The 16656-nt window shown below is 39.3% G+C and overlaps 1 protein-coding gene across 1 annotated transcript in view; it reads right to left on the bottom strand.

Annotated features, from left to right (window-relative positions):
• Positions 1-758: 758 nt before the first annotated feature.
• samd14 (sterile alpha motif domain containing 14) overlaps positions 759-16656 on the bottom strand; it is a 92721-nt gene continuing 76823 nt past the window's right edge. Inside the window, exons 6-8 of the mRNA XM_060848592.1 lie at positions 13516-13632; positions 8097-8258; positions 759-920 (exon numbers count right to left, since the gene is read on the bottom strand). Coding sequence (XP_060704575.1) covers positions 759-920; positions 8097-8258; positions 13516-13632 — 441 coding nt within the window. The remainder of the gene's footprint in view (positions 921-8096; positions 8259-13515; positions 13633-16656) is intronic.

Below are 16656 nucleotides of genomic sequence, written 5' to 3' on the forward strand. Positions count from 1 at the left end.
CATATTTGCAGCATTCCATACAGGCATGCATGCAATGTTTTTCTGCCATCATAGCACAATTTCTAGCAAACTCATTTGATTAAGTGAGACCCTCTTCACAATCTAGATTGTGGAAGAATTCAGGTATTGAGAAGATTGTGCTTAACCAGGTATAATATTTCAAATGCAGGCATGATTAATCCTTACCTCTCCCTTGTCCTTCCAATAACTGCTTTAATCATTAGAAAGTATTTTTGACAATTAAAAGATGTAGATGTAAAAAAAGTTAATTCAATTTTTAAAGGATAGTTTTCTTATTCTTCTCATTGTTTAAAAGTTAGCAGTGCTTCAAATGCACTCAGTACCACTCCAATAAATTACGTTTTAAAACTCAAGAATATTTTATCCTCAGAGATAAATCTAATTTTTTTTAGTGTATATTATCCAGCCAGAATATACTTTCTTTGTATCTGACCCAGGATGGATTCAGTAAGAGGAAATGCAGCACAATTTTCAGTGATAATTCACGAAGGAAAGGTTTGCCTGCCCTGTGAAATATTATTTGTTTTTAATGTTAGAGGTTGTCTTTACAGACCTGAACTGTCCAAAAGTGAAGTAGAGCTGCACTTCACATTCACAAATCCCACAAACCGATCTGCCATACAATGTTCTGTTTAATTCACTGACTCCTTGCACTTCTTCTTGTTGCTCATGTTTTAAAATCTGAAAAATTGGAAACAAATGTTTAGGTGTGCTTACACCTCATAATTCTGCCCAGCTTAACTCTTTTTCTGCAATTGTTCCTGTTCCTTTCTCTTTTGCTTCTCCTTCTGTTTTTCCAGCTTCTCCAAGGCTTTTCTCTCTTTCTCCACTGCTGTGTTCATATCTTTAATTTTCCTTTTGATAGTCGCTCGATCCTGTGAGTTGATGACTCCCAAGGCCTGTGCGAAAGAAATAAAATAATCCTCAAATTCTAGTTTCAAGGACATGAAAATTACTGTAATATTACAGTAATTACAGTACTTAGATTACTGCACTTTGCAATCCTCAAAACTCTCAGAGCTAAATGGAAGATGATTCAGCTAATCCCTCCATTAATGTAACTTTTCCATTTTAGTACCAAATTATCTTTTAAAATGCTCTAATCTTTCTCAATCTAGAGCTGAATGGTAGAGCTCCTCATGTGGATCAGCAAGGTGGGCTATTGAGTTTTTTTCTGATGGCACTGCATATTTTAGTATAATATTCCAAACAATTATCTCTATATCATTAATTGCTGTTTTGAATGCATGCTTCAGCACTTCATGCCTATAGTTATTGGTCTTTCATTCTTTGCTTAATTTCAAACTACTCTAGATTTACTTTGGAGGCAATTTCTACTTCAATAAAATGGTCCCTTAATTCTTTCCTTCTCTGCTGAATAGTTTGACCTCTTTCTAAACATCTCTTATAGCTTTAGAGTTGGGATAAATCTTCTTGCTCTTTTGTGCATTCACCCTAATGCTCATGTGTGTGTCTGGGACATTGTGAACAGGATTGAATACAGTAGGCCTGATTCTCAAAGTGAGAAGCATTGTTTGGGAATGTTCCCTTCCCATAGTTATTTAGCATCTGCCTAACTCAGGGCTTTCAGCCTCCTGGTTACAACCAGCTTTCCCTGTTCCTCACCACTGGAAGCTGTAGAAAGCTTTACATGAGCAGTTGGGAAAGAGCACATCCCTGAGTGAGTCACAGCCAGAGTGACTGTGTGTTTCTGGGAATTTGAAGTACAAAGGGAATTCAGTGTAGAGGAAATGTGGCTTGTAGTTTGTAAGGACAGTTTTGTGCTTTTTGAGTTATGAGGTTTGTAAGTTTCAGTACATTTAAGTTTAAGTCATGGCAGATAAGGTGTGCTGAGTGGAAAGCGTGACATGTCATATCTGGGAGTCATTGACCCTACTCTAATCTAACCACAGGTACTCCAAAATGCAGAAACTTGAGCTCTCTGTTTCTGAGCTTGAGCAGTGGCTGGGTACACTGTGGCACATCCATGAAGTTATGTGCTTTGTGGAAGAATCAGGCAGATAGTGCAGAAGTCCCCTGGGGTCTGCTCACAGATTGGCTTTCCATTTTGGAAATTCATAAGAGAGTGGTTCATCAAGGGAGTGCAGACAGAGCCAAGCTTCTGGCACCACATAGTATCCTGATTATTCAGGAGGGGAGGATGAAAAACATAGGAGTGATAGTGATAGGGGATTCATTAATTAGGGAAACATAGAGGTGTCTCTGCACTTACTGACATGACTCTAGCATGGTACGCTCACTCCCCAGGGCCAGGATGAAGGATGTCACTGAGCAGCTGCAGGGCATTCTGTGGCAGGAAGGTGATAAGACTGAGGTCATGAAAATCATCGGTACTAGTGATATTGATAGAATGAGGGAAGAGGTCTTGCATTAAGAATTTAGCGATCTAGGCAGTAGGCCAAAGAGCAGGACATTAAAGATTGTAATTTCTGGATTACTCCTCGCACCACATGCTAGCAAGAATGAAAATAGAAGAATAAGACAGATGAATGCATGGCTCATGAATTGGTGCAGAAGAGAAGGTGTACATCTCTGGTCATTGGGACCATTTCGGGGAAAGGTAGGACCTGTATAAGCAGGATAGTCTTCATCTGAACCAGAAAGGGACCAGCATCTTACGGGTGAGTTTGCTAATGCTGACGGGAGGAATTTAAATTTGGTCAGGCTGGGAACACAGATTGTTAGTTTAATAGAGCATACTTTAGTAAAGTAACCAAGGCAGAGAGGGATGAGCCAAGTTGAGTTTCAGGTGAAAAAGGCAAAGCTAGATTGCCCTTACTTTAACGCTAGGAGTATTATAGGTAAGACAAATGAGTTAAGGACATGGACTGAAACAAGGAATTGTGATTTTGTTGCCCTCACAGAGATGTGGTTGAGTGAGGGGAAGGACTGACAACTCAATATTCCAGGGTATTCAGGCAGGATATGAAAGAGTGTGAGAGAGGAAATGGTATCGCATTGATAATTAAGGAGCTCAGTCGCTCTATTAAAGAGGGATGATAACATGTCTTCAAATGAGGCTTTGTGGGTACACCTCAGGAATAAAAAGGGGGCAATCATATTGCTGGGAGTGGGCAATAGAAGAGCAGATATGCAGTCAATTCACTGAAAATACATTCAACTTCCCCAATATTAATTGGGATATTCATAGAGCAAAGGTTTGGGGGGGGGGGGGGGGGGCGGGGGGGGGGGGGGGGGGGGTAGCGGGGAGCAGATTTCATGAAATGACTTCAGGAGAGCTTTTTATATCATCATGTGAAATTAAAGGTGGAATTAAAAGTGGATATATCCCCATTTCCAGATGAGTTGTATCCCAAGGTCCTGTAGGAGATGAACAAAGAAATTACAGGAACTCTGACCCAAATTTTTAATTGCTCTTTGACCTCAGAAGAGATGCCAGAGGACTGGAGGACAGCTAATGTGGCTCCACTTTTCAAGAAGGGTGGTAGAGATAAATCAATGAATAATAGATCAGTGAGCCGCACATCAATGGTAGGGAAACTATTGGAGAAAATTCTGAAGAAGAGAATTAATCTCTGCTTGGAGAGATAAGGTTTGATCAGGGTTTAATCAGTATGGCTTTGTCAGAAGGAGGACTTGCCTAAAAAAATGATTGAAGTTTGCAGAGGTGACCAGGTGTATAGGTGGGGATAGTGCAATTGATGTGGTTTATATGGATTACAGCAAAGCCATTGACAAGGTCCGCATGGGATACTGGTAAAGAAGGTAAAAGTACATGGGATCCAGTGTAACCTGACCACGTTGAACCTAAAATTAGCTTTGTGGTCAGAGGCAGAGGGGGGTTGTTGAAGGCTGTTTGTGTGACTGAAAGTTGGAATACCACAGGGATCACTGCTGAGTCCATTGCTGTTCATGATATATATAAATGATATAGAAGAAGATGTGGGGAGGATGAAAAGCAAGTTTGCAGATAAAATGAAGATTGGCCAGGTCATAGATATTGAGGAAAATGGATTTAGGTTACAGGAGGATGTAGACAGATTGGGCAGATGGACAGACCTGTGGCAGGCAGAATTTAAACCTGATAAATGTGAGATGATGCACTTTGGAAGAAATAACATGAGAATACAGTACTCGATGAATTGCAGGACACTCAGAAGGCTTTTTGTTTTCTATCTTGTCTAAAGTACGTTAAAATCTTGTAAACAACAACTAAAATCCCTGGAACTGTAAATCTCCTCTGTATCCTCTCAGTGCCAGCGCCACTCACATCCTTGCAAAGGGTGCTGCCCAGGACTGGATGCAGTATTCTAGTTGTGGCCTAACCAGAGCATAATAAAGGTTCAGCATAACTTCTTTTTTAGCTTTTGCATCAATATGGTAAACTTTGCTAATTAATCTCTGCAAATATATCCTGCTGCATTTAAGGATTTATACATATGAATTCTGAGGTCACATTGTCACTGTATGCTCTTTGCCATTTCCTTTGCCCTTGAGCATTTTCTGTCTGTCCCTATAACCTTTTCCAAAATGCATCACCTCTCACTTCCCTGTATTAAATTCTATCTGTTACTTTTGGCCAGCTGTATAATCCTATTGCAGATGTTTGGCATCATTCTCATTATTTTCCACATTCAGTATAATTTTCAAAGTTGGTCACTTTACACTGTATTCCAATATCTCATTAGTTCATATATTTCCGAAAAGGAATAGCCCCACCATTGACCCCTGGAGAACATAATTTTCTACCATTCTCCAGTCTGAAAGGCTGCCATTTACCTCAACTCACTATTTCCTGTCCTTAAGCCAATCTTTAATAAAAACGGACATAACTTTTATATTCCATCAGGTTCATGATGTACTGCAACACTTTAATTAGGTGCAGTCATCCAAGCCTGCATACAATAGTAACTTCAACCCAGAAACACACACTGTGTCCATGGTGAAGTTTGACCAGCTTGATTGCTGAACATTTCCTCGGTCTGCTATTAACTGCTCTGTAGTGGACTTGGAGGTTGTGGTAAGGGGGGAGGTTTCTGGGTAAGAGGGAGACGCTCAGGGTTCTGACTGTAATTATTTCCATTGTCACTTTTTTAACTTGGAGGTTGATGATTTCACTGCTACTCAGCCATTAAATGAAGAGAAGAGCAGGCTACCAGGACTTCTGCCAATGTTTCACCCCTCCTCTACTGATTGTCCATCCATGTCCAGAAGTATTGCAGACATCACTTCTACTGAAAAGTTAAAAGGTAGCTTTAGTTTATTTGGATCAGGTATAAAATTGAGTTGCTCTATTTGTGCTGAAATACCTTTACAACTGGTGAGCTTTGTTCTCAGTGTTTATGTTTCTTAGTTGCTTTGCAACTTTGACACCTTGATCTGCAATGCCAACAATTTCACCTGAATTGTTTGAAAAACATCCTCTACTGAGCCCAAAGATAATGCCTTGACTTGAGCTTACCTCAACTTAGTGCTTATCTGCATTTCCTGCCCAGCTTGACCCGAATTATGGAGCTCAGTCAATTGGAGTATCCCATCACAGCAGAGGCAAGTCATACAGGGTTATGTTGGGGAAGAGGCAGGGAGAACAGGGCAGATCCCTTTCTATTGCATTAGTTGATGTTATGGTAAAATGATGAATGGGGGATGAGTGAGTGAATGGGTGTGTGGGTGAGGTAGTAGGATAGAGTGATAGGTGGATAAGGTTGCCCAAGTAGCAGTTGGGTAGGCAGGGGATTATCAGATCATGAGTGAGGGGGCAGGTGGGTTAGTCAGGTGGCGTTCAGGGCTTTGGAAGAGTGGGTCAGAAGGGTTGAGGGAGGCTTTGGAGTGTCTGGAGGGGCAGTCTGTGGCAGGGTGAGATTGAATGTGTCAGCTCTGGAGATACCCAAGAGTCAGACTAGATTTGGTCCATCTGCTATTTCCTGAGTAAGTATTCAGGTATGAACATCAGAGCAACTAAAACCTCTGACTTAAACTCAGATACAAGACTTTTGTTTCGCTACATTCCAGAAGGCACGGAAATTGCCAATCAGTAGCTTAAACTTCCTGGAGAATTCCCACTTTGGTCAGTGAATGAAAAGTCTGCAGGGTCCAGATGGGTATCTCCACTTCATGTCTGTCCTCCCCAATTCAGAGAATTTAAATCACAGTAGATTTGATCAGGTAAAGTGTGACAGTATCCACTGAAGCAGGTGTATAATGTTGACTCAACTACGATTAGGCAAAAAGATGCCGTCATTCAGTCAGTCTGAAAATCTTGCAACAACTTGCTTTGCAGCTTCTAATGTTGCTGCCTTGGAAAGTTCCTGCCAATGTTAAAAAGATTTGATGTTGTTTCTGATAACCCATGCGTATTAAACCAAAGAGTTTCCCAAATGGAAAGGTTTCTTCAACTGTAGCTTTTTTATGTATGTTATGATTGTCACTTGGGGTGCACGAGGTCCCAGGTTCAAATCCCCCAAACTGTTACGATACGGGGCAAACCCCCCGGCTTAATTTAACCAACAACACAGAGAGGATTTACCCTGTGCAGTAATCTGTAAATATTCGAGAGGCCAAGACCTATTTAAAGTAAAAGTTAACAACTTTGTTTCTTACAGTATAACAGAGAATAATTAACTAATAACTATTTACAACTCTTTTCTCTAACTTATCTTTTATCTTCCCCTTCTACAATACTAGTCCAATAAAACCCCCAATTAAGGTTTATCAAAAATTCAAATTTTCAAAACCAGCCAGATGTCAAATCTTCTTATTATATCTTCCTCTGTCTTCTTTTCTTCTTAGAACATAGAACATAGAACATAGAAGGATACAGCGCAGTACAGGCCCTTCGGCCCTCGATGTTGCGCCGACCGAATCCTACCTAACCTACACTAGCCCAATAACTTCCAAATGCCTATCCAATGCCCGCTTAAATGACCATAAAGAAGGAGAGTTCACCACTGATACGGGCAGGGCATTCCATGAACTCACAACCCGCTGTGTGAAGAATCTACCTCTAACATCTGTCCTATACCTACCACCCCTTAATTTAAAGCTATGTCCCCTAGTAACACCTGACTCCATTAGCGGTAAAAGGTTCTTAGTATCTACCCTATCTAAACCCCTAATCATCTTATACACTTCTATCAGATCTCCCCTAAACCTTCTCTTCTCCAATGAGAGACTTCTTCTTGAGGATTTCTGTTTCACAGGTTACTGAACAGTCTGTACATGCTGGTGGCTTGGCAATTCTCCTCTCAACTGTTCAATTTTCCCTGGTCTTACACTCCCAAAGCATCAGACTGTGTCATTGGCTTTTAAGATTGTTAATGTACTAAACTAAAACTTGACTGGAGTTTGGTATTTTTCGGGGTATGATTTAAACTGATTGGCCTAATTTGAATCTGTTTTGTCGCTTCCAGACAACCAGCTACACTAACTACTGGATAAAAAGGTGGCATTACATCTTGTTCAGAACACTTGGTGCTGTGTCAGGTAATTCTGTGAGCTTTCAACTCTCTTAAAGGGACAGTACACCCACATCTTCATAACATGTATAAAATTATCACTTGCTCAGCACATAGTGTCACACAACTCTTTAAAGGAAAGGGAACCCCAAATTTTATGTGTTGACATTGCACACAGTATTGAAGGACCATTTGAAGGATAGGGGACAGAGAAGTCAGCTGTACCCTTTTTTGAGTCCTCCCTCCCTCACCCCACTACATACCCCCAGGTCCAATTAAGGTGCTCAGGGTTCTAAACCATGGCCAGTAATGCAAACATTGAATTTTCAGAGTTGATGGCAAAAGACACAAAACCTGAGGGATAATGGCTGCGGCACATAGAGGATAGTACAGGAAGAAGAAGCTCCCTTTAATCAGACAAGAAAGGCAACAGGGAAATAATCTCATGCATTATTCATTTTCTTCAGTCACATTGCTCACTGAAATTGAAAATAGAAGGCTCCCTTAAGCAACTGAACAGGAGAGTGTAAGACTGCCAAGTGTAAAGAAATGAATAGAAGACCTTCCCTGATCACTACTACACAGTAAACCATCCTTGTTATCAAAATCCCACTTTCAGCTTCACACCCACCAGCTTACCTTCAGTTTGCTTCCATCCAAGAGCAACAATTGTTCACCATTGATATTGCCAGCGGTGAATTCTGATATGTAATGGTGCATGTTTAACCCAGTCAGCCATTGGCAGACTTGCTGAGTTGTCCAAGAAGAAACAAGGCAGTAAGGCCGTCCTTCATCAAGAAACTGGGAAATGAAACAAATGGCACACAATTATTTGACATTGTAATCTCAGAAGTGTACCCCATGAGGATAAATGAGCTTTAAAGGTATGTTACTCAGATGTTGAATGCCTCATAAAAGTGAACTGCACAATTATATGTTGTTGAACATCTCCACTTGTCTCATTTACATATTTTAAAATAGAATCAATCCTGGCATGAGTGTTTTTTATTTACAAACCTTCATGGGAATATGTGGTGTCACATTGTAGAATATAATAGGATTTGCAAGTGGTAATTTTTTTAAAGATAAATATTGAGCTGAAGTAACCTCCATTATAATCATTTTTATTTGAATAATAATAAGACACTTAAATGAAGTATTGATTTAAAAACAGATTGATGCATTCTGTCCAATAGTGATCAGGTTCTGAAACACAGTATCTGTAGATCCTCCCCTTCACAGAGGCTGATTAGACCTGAATCAGTGAACCTGATTAATTGGATTCTTCCTTCATTGAGTTCATGGACTCCCTGCTCACTAAGGCAGGTTTCTTTTACTGTAATGAAAAACATAATGACAGTGGAAAAATGGCTCTGCAGTTTGTAACACACTTTCCATGTACTGAAAATAATAACTGATCAATACTTGACTAAAAAGTGTGATAACAAGCACAGTGATTTCAAGAAATTTGTAGAAAATGTTGTTAATATAAAATGAAATCACTGTGTGATGTGCAATAATTAGCTGAAGAGAAGATTAAGTCAAGTGTAATTTCACCCCTGACATTTGGATCCCCATTATATTTCTTGCCTTTAACCTATTTCATACACTACTAATTGGTAGCACTGAGTAAACATCACTAGAACATGCAAATGCCTACCGTTCCTAGGAAGGCACCATCAAATCCAATGTCTAATATCTCCAAATGTTAAGATTAGATTACTAGATTACTTCCAGTGTGGAAACAGGCCCTTCGGCCCAACAAGTCCACACCGACCTGCCGAAGCGCAACCCACCCATACCCCTTACCTAACACTACGGGCAATTTAGCAAGGCCAATTCACTTGACCCGCACATCTTTGGACTGTGGGAGGAAACCGGAGCACCCGGAGGAAACCCACGCAGACACGGGGAGAATGTGCAAACTCCACACAGTCGCCTGAGGCGGGAATTGAACCCAGGTCCCTGGTGCTGTGAGGCAGCAGTGCTAACCACTGTGCCACCGTGCTGCCCAATTAATTTGAAAAAAATATCAAATATGAATCAATCATGAATTCGATCCTCTGCAATGCCCATTATGACCTTTCTCAAAGCACATGGAATAGTCACATTTTATCAGAATTGCATTCCAATGGGAGACAATGATTTGTCTCAAGTGTCTGGAATATCATTCATTCGGTTCAAATACAAAGCACGTAAAGTTCATTCTATCAAAAGTTGATACAAAACCATCCTATTAAGGAAAGTAAATATGGCTAGGTTTGAATTTTACATTTCAAATAGTCTGATGTTCACAGTTATTCAATACATCTTTGCAGAAATAAATTGGTTTGTTCGAAGTTTACTGCCATAAGTTAATGAAATCTGTTTGAAGTGCTCACAAATCACATGTCAAATTCTGATCCTGAGTTTTAAATCACTGCAAACTGTATAGAGTTGATGCTGTAAATAGTTGCCCAGCAACAATGATTCAAAACTATCCAGGTTTTGTTTTGATTTCTCATTTTTTGATCATCATGTTATTTTTAAACTCCTTTGTAAAATATTGAGATATTAAGGAAGCATTTGGAGAAAATACTGAGTTAGAAACCAACTATGTGCTGTAACATACTCAATTATGTCGTGGTGCCTGATGTAAGTATTCTGTGATCACATGTACAACTTAAAAACAATACTCTTTCTTAATTTTCTTTAACCTCTCACACCCCCACCAGTTTAAAATAAAATTTCTACTCATTCTTGTACTTCATCATACGAGGCAGCACTCTTCACAAAATGTAAAGAAAGCAATGATATGAACATGCCAAAAAAGGAACAAGGGTAGTCCACTCGATGTTTCAAGTCTGTTCCATCAATCAATAAGATCATGGGTAGCTTGATTTTAACCCCAATTCTACATTCCTGCACACCTGTGATAATCTTTCATCCCTTTGGTAATCTTGGATCTATCAGAGTTCATGTTTCAGGTCCAATGACCCTTCCTCAGATTTAGCTATACTAATAGATTATAACAACTTTTGTACAGAACTTTCCAGAAGCTAGATTAATTTCCCATCCAATGGACAATGCTGATCCAGATGTTATGATAATGGTACTGCCACCAGCTGGCTGTACAGCTACTGTGTTTGTTCCTGTAGCTTTCCAAAAGATCAGCAACAAACTGCAAACTGCTTTTTAAATAATCTGTTGCTTAATAATATCTGCACACACTGATTGTTACTGTCTGCCATTATCATCTTTTGACTGGTTGCAAATAAGTCAATTCCCCTTTGTTTCTTCCTTAGTGCTCTAAAAATTGAAGTCATCTTCAATTGAATTCTCTTTACTACTTCCAGTGCTATACATGCTAGCTGGCTATTTTACAGCTTTCTGTTTGGAAAAAGAAGGTTGGAAAGATCATCCAAGAAATTATAGACCAGTCAGTTCAAGATGATATGTGGTTATGCACTTTAGCAGCAAGAATAGAGGAATTGAAACATGTTTAGAGAGAGGGAGCAGAAAGCTGCAGCATAGAGAATTTGGAAGGTTCCTTGAGCATAAATCACAGAAAGCTAGTATCCAAGTTCAGAAGGTAATTGGGAAGGCAAATGGAATGGTATTTCAAAGGGAATGGCATATAAAAATCGGGAAGCTTTTCTAAAACTATAAAGGCACAAGGCAGAGCACAGCTGGAATATTGTGCATAGTTTTGGTTTACTTATCTAAGGGAGAATATAGTTGTCACTTGGAGGCAGTCCGGGAAGGTTCACTCGGCTGATCCCAGCTATGTGGGGACTGTCTTATGAGGGTAGGTTGGGCCTGCACTCATTGGAATTTAGAAAAATGAGAGGCAGCCTCATTGAAACATAAGTTTCTTAGGCCGTTTGACAAGGTAGATGTTGATTAGTTGCAAATACAAACAGAAATTGCTGAAAAGTTCAGCAGATGTGGAGAGAAATCAGAGTTAATATTTTGGGTCCACTGACTCTTCCTCAGAACTGGTTCTTCTCTGAACCTTCATGGCACATCTCCGATCCATTTGCAGGACACTTCTGCACTGACAGCTATCATTGACACACTGCTGCAAGGACACTGTGCTGCCAGGGACACAAACTCAGCCCACAAACTGGATCACTCTCGTAGCACTCACTCTCACTCTGAGCCCACCTGGATGCTCACAGCATACCTGCCTTGCATTGCTTTGCTCTTTCTGCCCTTTGCCCCTTGCAGTCTTGCAGCAGGCTCATGTTACTTCTGTTTTGCCTTTCTATTTAGTACATACAAAAGTCCAGGAAGCTTGTCACGTTATCACATTGTCAACAGTCCTCAATCAAGTCAAGGGGCATAGCCTTTGCTCAGGGACATATTAAGATGAGGACAGCCTTCAATACCAGCCCAAAGACTTGGACGTAGTCGGTCAGCTGCTTGTATGGGTCAGACTCAGGATGCTGTCCACATGAGGAGTGAGGATCTAAAGGTCGGATAGCCGACAACCTGCCTTGACACTTTCCTCCCTATCATGGGATGTTTTCCTCCAGCAATGAGAGAGAGAGAGAGAGAGAGAGAGAGAGAGTTATTCAGGGAAGTGAAAGTGATGGTACAGCTGTAACCTTTGGTATTTAAGGTGTAGAATACAATCCCTGGAAGTAGTGGTACTAGTTGTAGTTGAGGCATTCAAGAAGGTAGTATATGATATTTTAAGTTAAAACAATGCACAGAAGTGAGAGACTGGCACTAATTCAAAATGCACAGACCTAGTACAGACACATAGGCATGAATCACCTCCTCTGAGCCATAACAATTCTGTGATTCTGCGGCTTTATTGCTTTAACATCAGCTGAAAGCTCCCAAATGCCAGCTATCATCGCTATAACAATGCAGAGCTAAAGTAACACTCTGACCTCATTGCTTCATCCTTCTGACTTTCACTTAGTTGTAAAAAATATCATAGCAGGAAGCCATGCTGCAGTAAAAGGAAGATTTAACTTTAAAAAGAACAAAAATGTGAATAATAATGTAAGAGTTTCTTTACAGCTTGACATCTACCAACCAATTGCTTATATCAGCCTTTCAACCAGATGGAAGGTCCTTGGCAAGGCCTGGAACAGCTGACCTGACATGGATATACCGCTACTTCTGATTTTATCTCACATTACCTCTTCAGTTAAGTCTTCAATTATTTCACCTCATTCAGGGTAAACCATTGAGCCATACCTTGGGGAAATCTTCTGAGAATCCTCTTGCCCACAGTTCAACCTTGCCTCACTCAATCTTCAGATTCTTCTGGGAAAAGGTCTCCATCACTGATAGTATATCTGATCATCGTCTCATGTGGGCTCTTCAGGTATTGATTCAATCTCATTAGACCATAAGATAAAGGAGCAGATGTAGGCCATTCAGCCCATCCAGTCTGTTCCACCATTCAATGAGGTCCTGGCTGATCTGACAATCACTTTCCTTCCATTTCTCCATATCCCTTCATTCACTTCCTGATTAAAAATCTGTCTACCTCAGCCTTGAATATACTTAATGAGACAGCCTCGAGAGTCATCTGGGATAAAGGATTCTATAGACACATTATTCTTTGTGCAAAAATATCCTCTTCATCTCTGTTTTAAAGCCCAGACCAGACTTCTTCATATCCGTTAATCTATATTAAATGTTACACTATATATGATGGTAAGGCAAACAATCAGATGTCTCTGAGCTGTACACTGTTCAACCTCTTAACGGGGGACAAACACACAACTAAAGTCATCACTGTTCACATCAGAGATGTATTAACATAATAATTAAGCTCTTTTACAATAATAATAACATTGGGTTAATATGCTGTGAACGAAAGGAAAAATAGCAATAAAACAAGAAGGCCTACAATCATAGATCATTTTGAGTGAAACTTGTTGCTATCAACCAGAGGAACTGTGGTGCTTTTCTGAGCTCAGAAATGGAAATATTAGTCAGGGATGTGGGACTGAATTTTTAATCCTCACTGGAGCCAAGTTGGACAGATAAACCCATCCACCAACCTTAAGAATGCAAATAAAACATCATAACAGCAGTTAACGTTAATACTCACTTCATCCGAGGACAGAGAGTAAGCGTGAATAGGTGTGGCTCTCGATTCAGCAGCTGAACTACTTAAAATTCTGGGACTAGCACTTCGTGGGCTGGTGTCATCACTCAGTGTGGATTCCTGTGTGTAGAAAGATGTGTTTAAATGATATTTAATTCTTGGGTAAAGCCTCGCAGTAAAGTTTCAAATCCTAACTTGCAGTTGAAAACAAATAAACATAAAAGGTTAGACCTTTATCTTGAGTGCTACTACGTCAGTCACTTGTTGTACATCCTTCCTAATATTCATTTCCATTCAATGGTATTGACAACAAGGTGACGTGTATGACAAGGAATAATCCAATACCCTAGTTTTTATACAAGACCAATTTCTAACACTAGAGCTTCACAATTACCAAAACAAGCTGGAGTAGTATAACAGAACACAATGGACATGAGATAGTATTGATCAGCTGGTCATACTTGAACAAGAAAGAAACTCCTTAATATCACAGCAATGCCTAAGGTTCAATCAAGAAATAATTGCATTTGATATTATTTTTAAGTTTCTCTTAGTGATTCCACCTTTCTGTTTCATGTTCTTGTCCATGAGTGCTCCCCACTTACTTCTCTTGAAAATATTGACTTCCTGTTGAAGAAAGTATGCACAGATGCCATTGTCCTCATCAGGTATCTCTTAGGGTGACTTGAAAGGGAATGTCAGCGGGCAATTCAACCATGAGACTCATCACACATCTGCCGGATACTTTCCTCAGTTGATGTCTCGGATAGAGTTCAAAAGGAGGGACCCTGTACAATCTTAGAGAACTGAAGTCATTTGGCATGTTCCAGTACTGGCTGTAGTGAGGCAGCCTGCTTTGTGCTATCTCAATAAGCTAGGCCATCAGGGATCACCATTAATAAATCAATGACAATAGGAAAATTAAAAATTACTGCAAATAACAGATCAGTTTAGAAGTTACAGAAGCACACAATAATCTGAGACACTCTATGTTTTCAAATTGTATATGAAGTAGGAGCAAAACTTTGACATGTCAAAGAAAGGATGATACTGAAAGAAGTTAATAAAAGCCTACCATTTTACAAGTAAATAATATCTTAACTATATTTCAAAATAAATATCACCTTACAAAATGGTAGAAGATCAAGACTTTTTAGCTAGTTACACTCCCTACTGGACATAATTAATATAAATGATGTATGATAAGTGTAAAGACTTTAACTTTTTTTTTCCTGTATGTATAGATTTGCTATTCACAGGATTTATAAGTAAATGGCTGCTGAGTTTCGAAGATTACTACTATTCATTTTGAAGCTTTCCAGGATGTCAGAGTGTGGACATAGTGACGTATTATTGTGGAGCATGATAGTCGCTGCACAATCCCTGAAAACTAGCTTAATGGCATTGTGGAAACTGAACAAGCCTAATTCCAGAATTGCAAGGTGATTGTTGCTGATTTCAAACAGGATGGTTCACAGATTTATTGGAAAAGCTGACTGTTTTGTCATTTCCATAACAATAACCTAGCGTGTGATACCAAACTGCATGATGTTTACAACATTTAGATGGACAATGGGAATGTGCCAAAGAGATGAACCAACACTTGATCGTTGATGGTCTGTGTCTCTATTATATAATGCCCTGCTTTTCAAAATCATTGGAAAAGTGTTGGTTTTACTATTAATTATCTAGATGCTTCAGTAGGTTTCTATTTCCACTTTACTATTTCACTTTGAACAAATGTGTTCTTGAATTAAAGGCATAATTTGATGATCAGTCATTTTTTAAAATATATTCCTTTGTTAGAGATTAAGAGCTGTGAAGCAGCAATTTTTGTTTAATGACTATTGCTGCCTATTGCCACAAGATCACTTAACTTGAATAATTTCAACTAGCGTCAGACTACATTGCATAAATTAGAAAGATAGATGACATGATTATTGTATGCTGTATCAGACATAATGATCCAGATGTTTACACACACCTCTGAATCTTGAAACATGCAGTACCACATTCAAGGGAACAACATTAAATAGTTTTCTTTACTTTAGTTCCATCCAGTTAAACAGATTCATCCAGCAAACAGTATTAGCTTGAATATGTTGACAGCTAATGCCTGTAGACTTTGTTGTATTACTTCATTCCTATTACAGTTATTTTACTGCACTGTTTAATAGATTGTGTTTCAATAATTTCAAAGTTCCTTAATTATAAACTTAGACTCTGAAATCTCAAATGGATTAGGAATGACCTGACTTAAGGAGCTGAAATGCACATTTGACAGTTGATGGAACAGTAAACCCAGCAAATTAATGTACCTCTTTAGGATTCTGATGCAAAACATGCAATATTAAAATCCAAAGCTGAAAATTGAACAGCCTCCAAATTGGAGATCAATCCTGGTACAGGGTCACATGCCTAATGAGCAAAGTGTCAGGAGTGTGGTAAATTTGTCTGCTGGCTTCAATAAGATTTTACAAGTCACTTCAGAATGCATTTCATGGTCTCAGAGGCTGCTCATGGGTTGTTGAGTGAGAGAGTTCAATAGGAATGTGAGTCCGGGAAACAATCGTAAAGGGCATCAAACTATCAAGGGCAAAGACCTGCATTTTAATAAGGGCCTGGCGGAAGCATTCCTAGAGCAGCTGCCTCCACAGAAAGATAACTTCCCTACCAGCTTATAGCCTACAGTATCCCTTTAACAATTGACTGTGTTTGTTGAGAATACGAACAAGCTATCTTACAAACCAAATTGACCAACACATGCTCAGATACCTATTCTGAATGCGTAGAGATTATCTTAAACCTATATATTAGTCTCTCACTTCTATCAAAGTATGTGCAGACATATCTCCCACTTAATTATGCACATTACGTGCCTATTTTGCTCCTGTTATCTTGGTGTAGGCTATCAAATTACTAGGTTCAGACATCTAGTTCCATTCAAGCAATACCAATCACAGAAGCTTCTGGAGAGACATGTATAAAATCTATAGTTATGTACTTTCTTGTCACCGAGTTTTGAATTTGCTGATACCAATAGGCAATATCCTTAATGGAGAGACTTAATAATGAGTGATGTTTGAAACAATAAACCAATAAATTGTTTCAGAACATGTTTTAAAGTTTCCAACATTTGCCACG

The sequence above is a fragment of the Hemiscyllium ocellatum genome, chromosome 32 (assembly GCF_020745735.1).
Source record: "Hemiscyllium ocellatum isolate sHemOce1 chromosome 32, sHemOce1.pat.X.cur, whole genome shotgun sequence".
Classification (NCBI taxonomy): Eukaryota; Metazoa; Chordata; class Chondrichthyes; order Orectolobiformes; family Hemiscylliidae; genus Hemiscyllium; species Hemiscyllium ocellatum.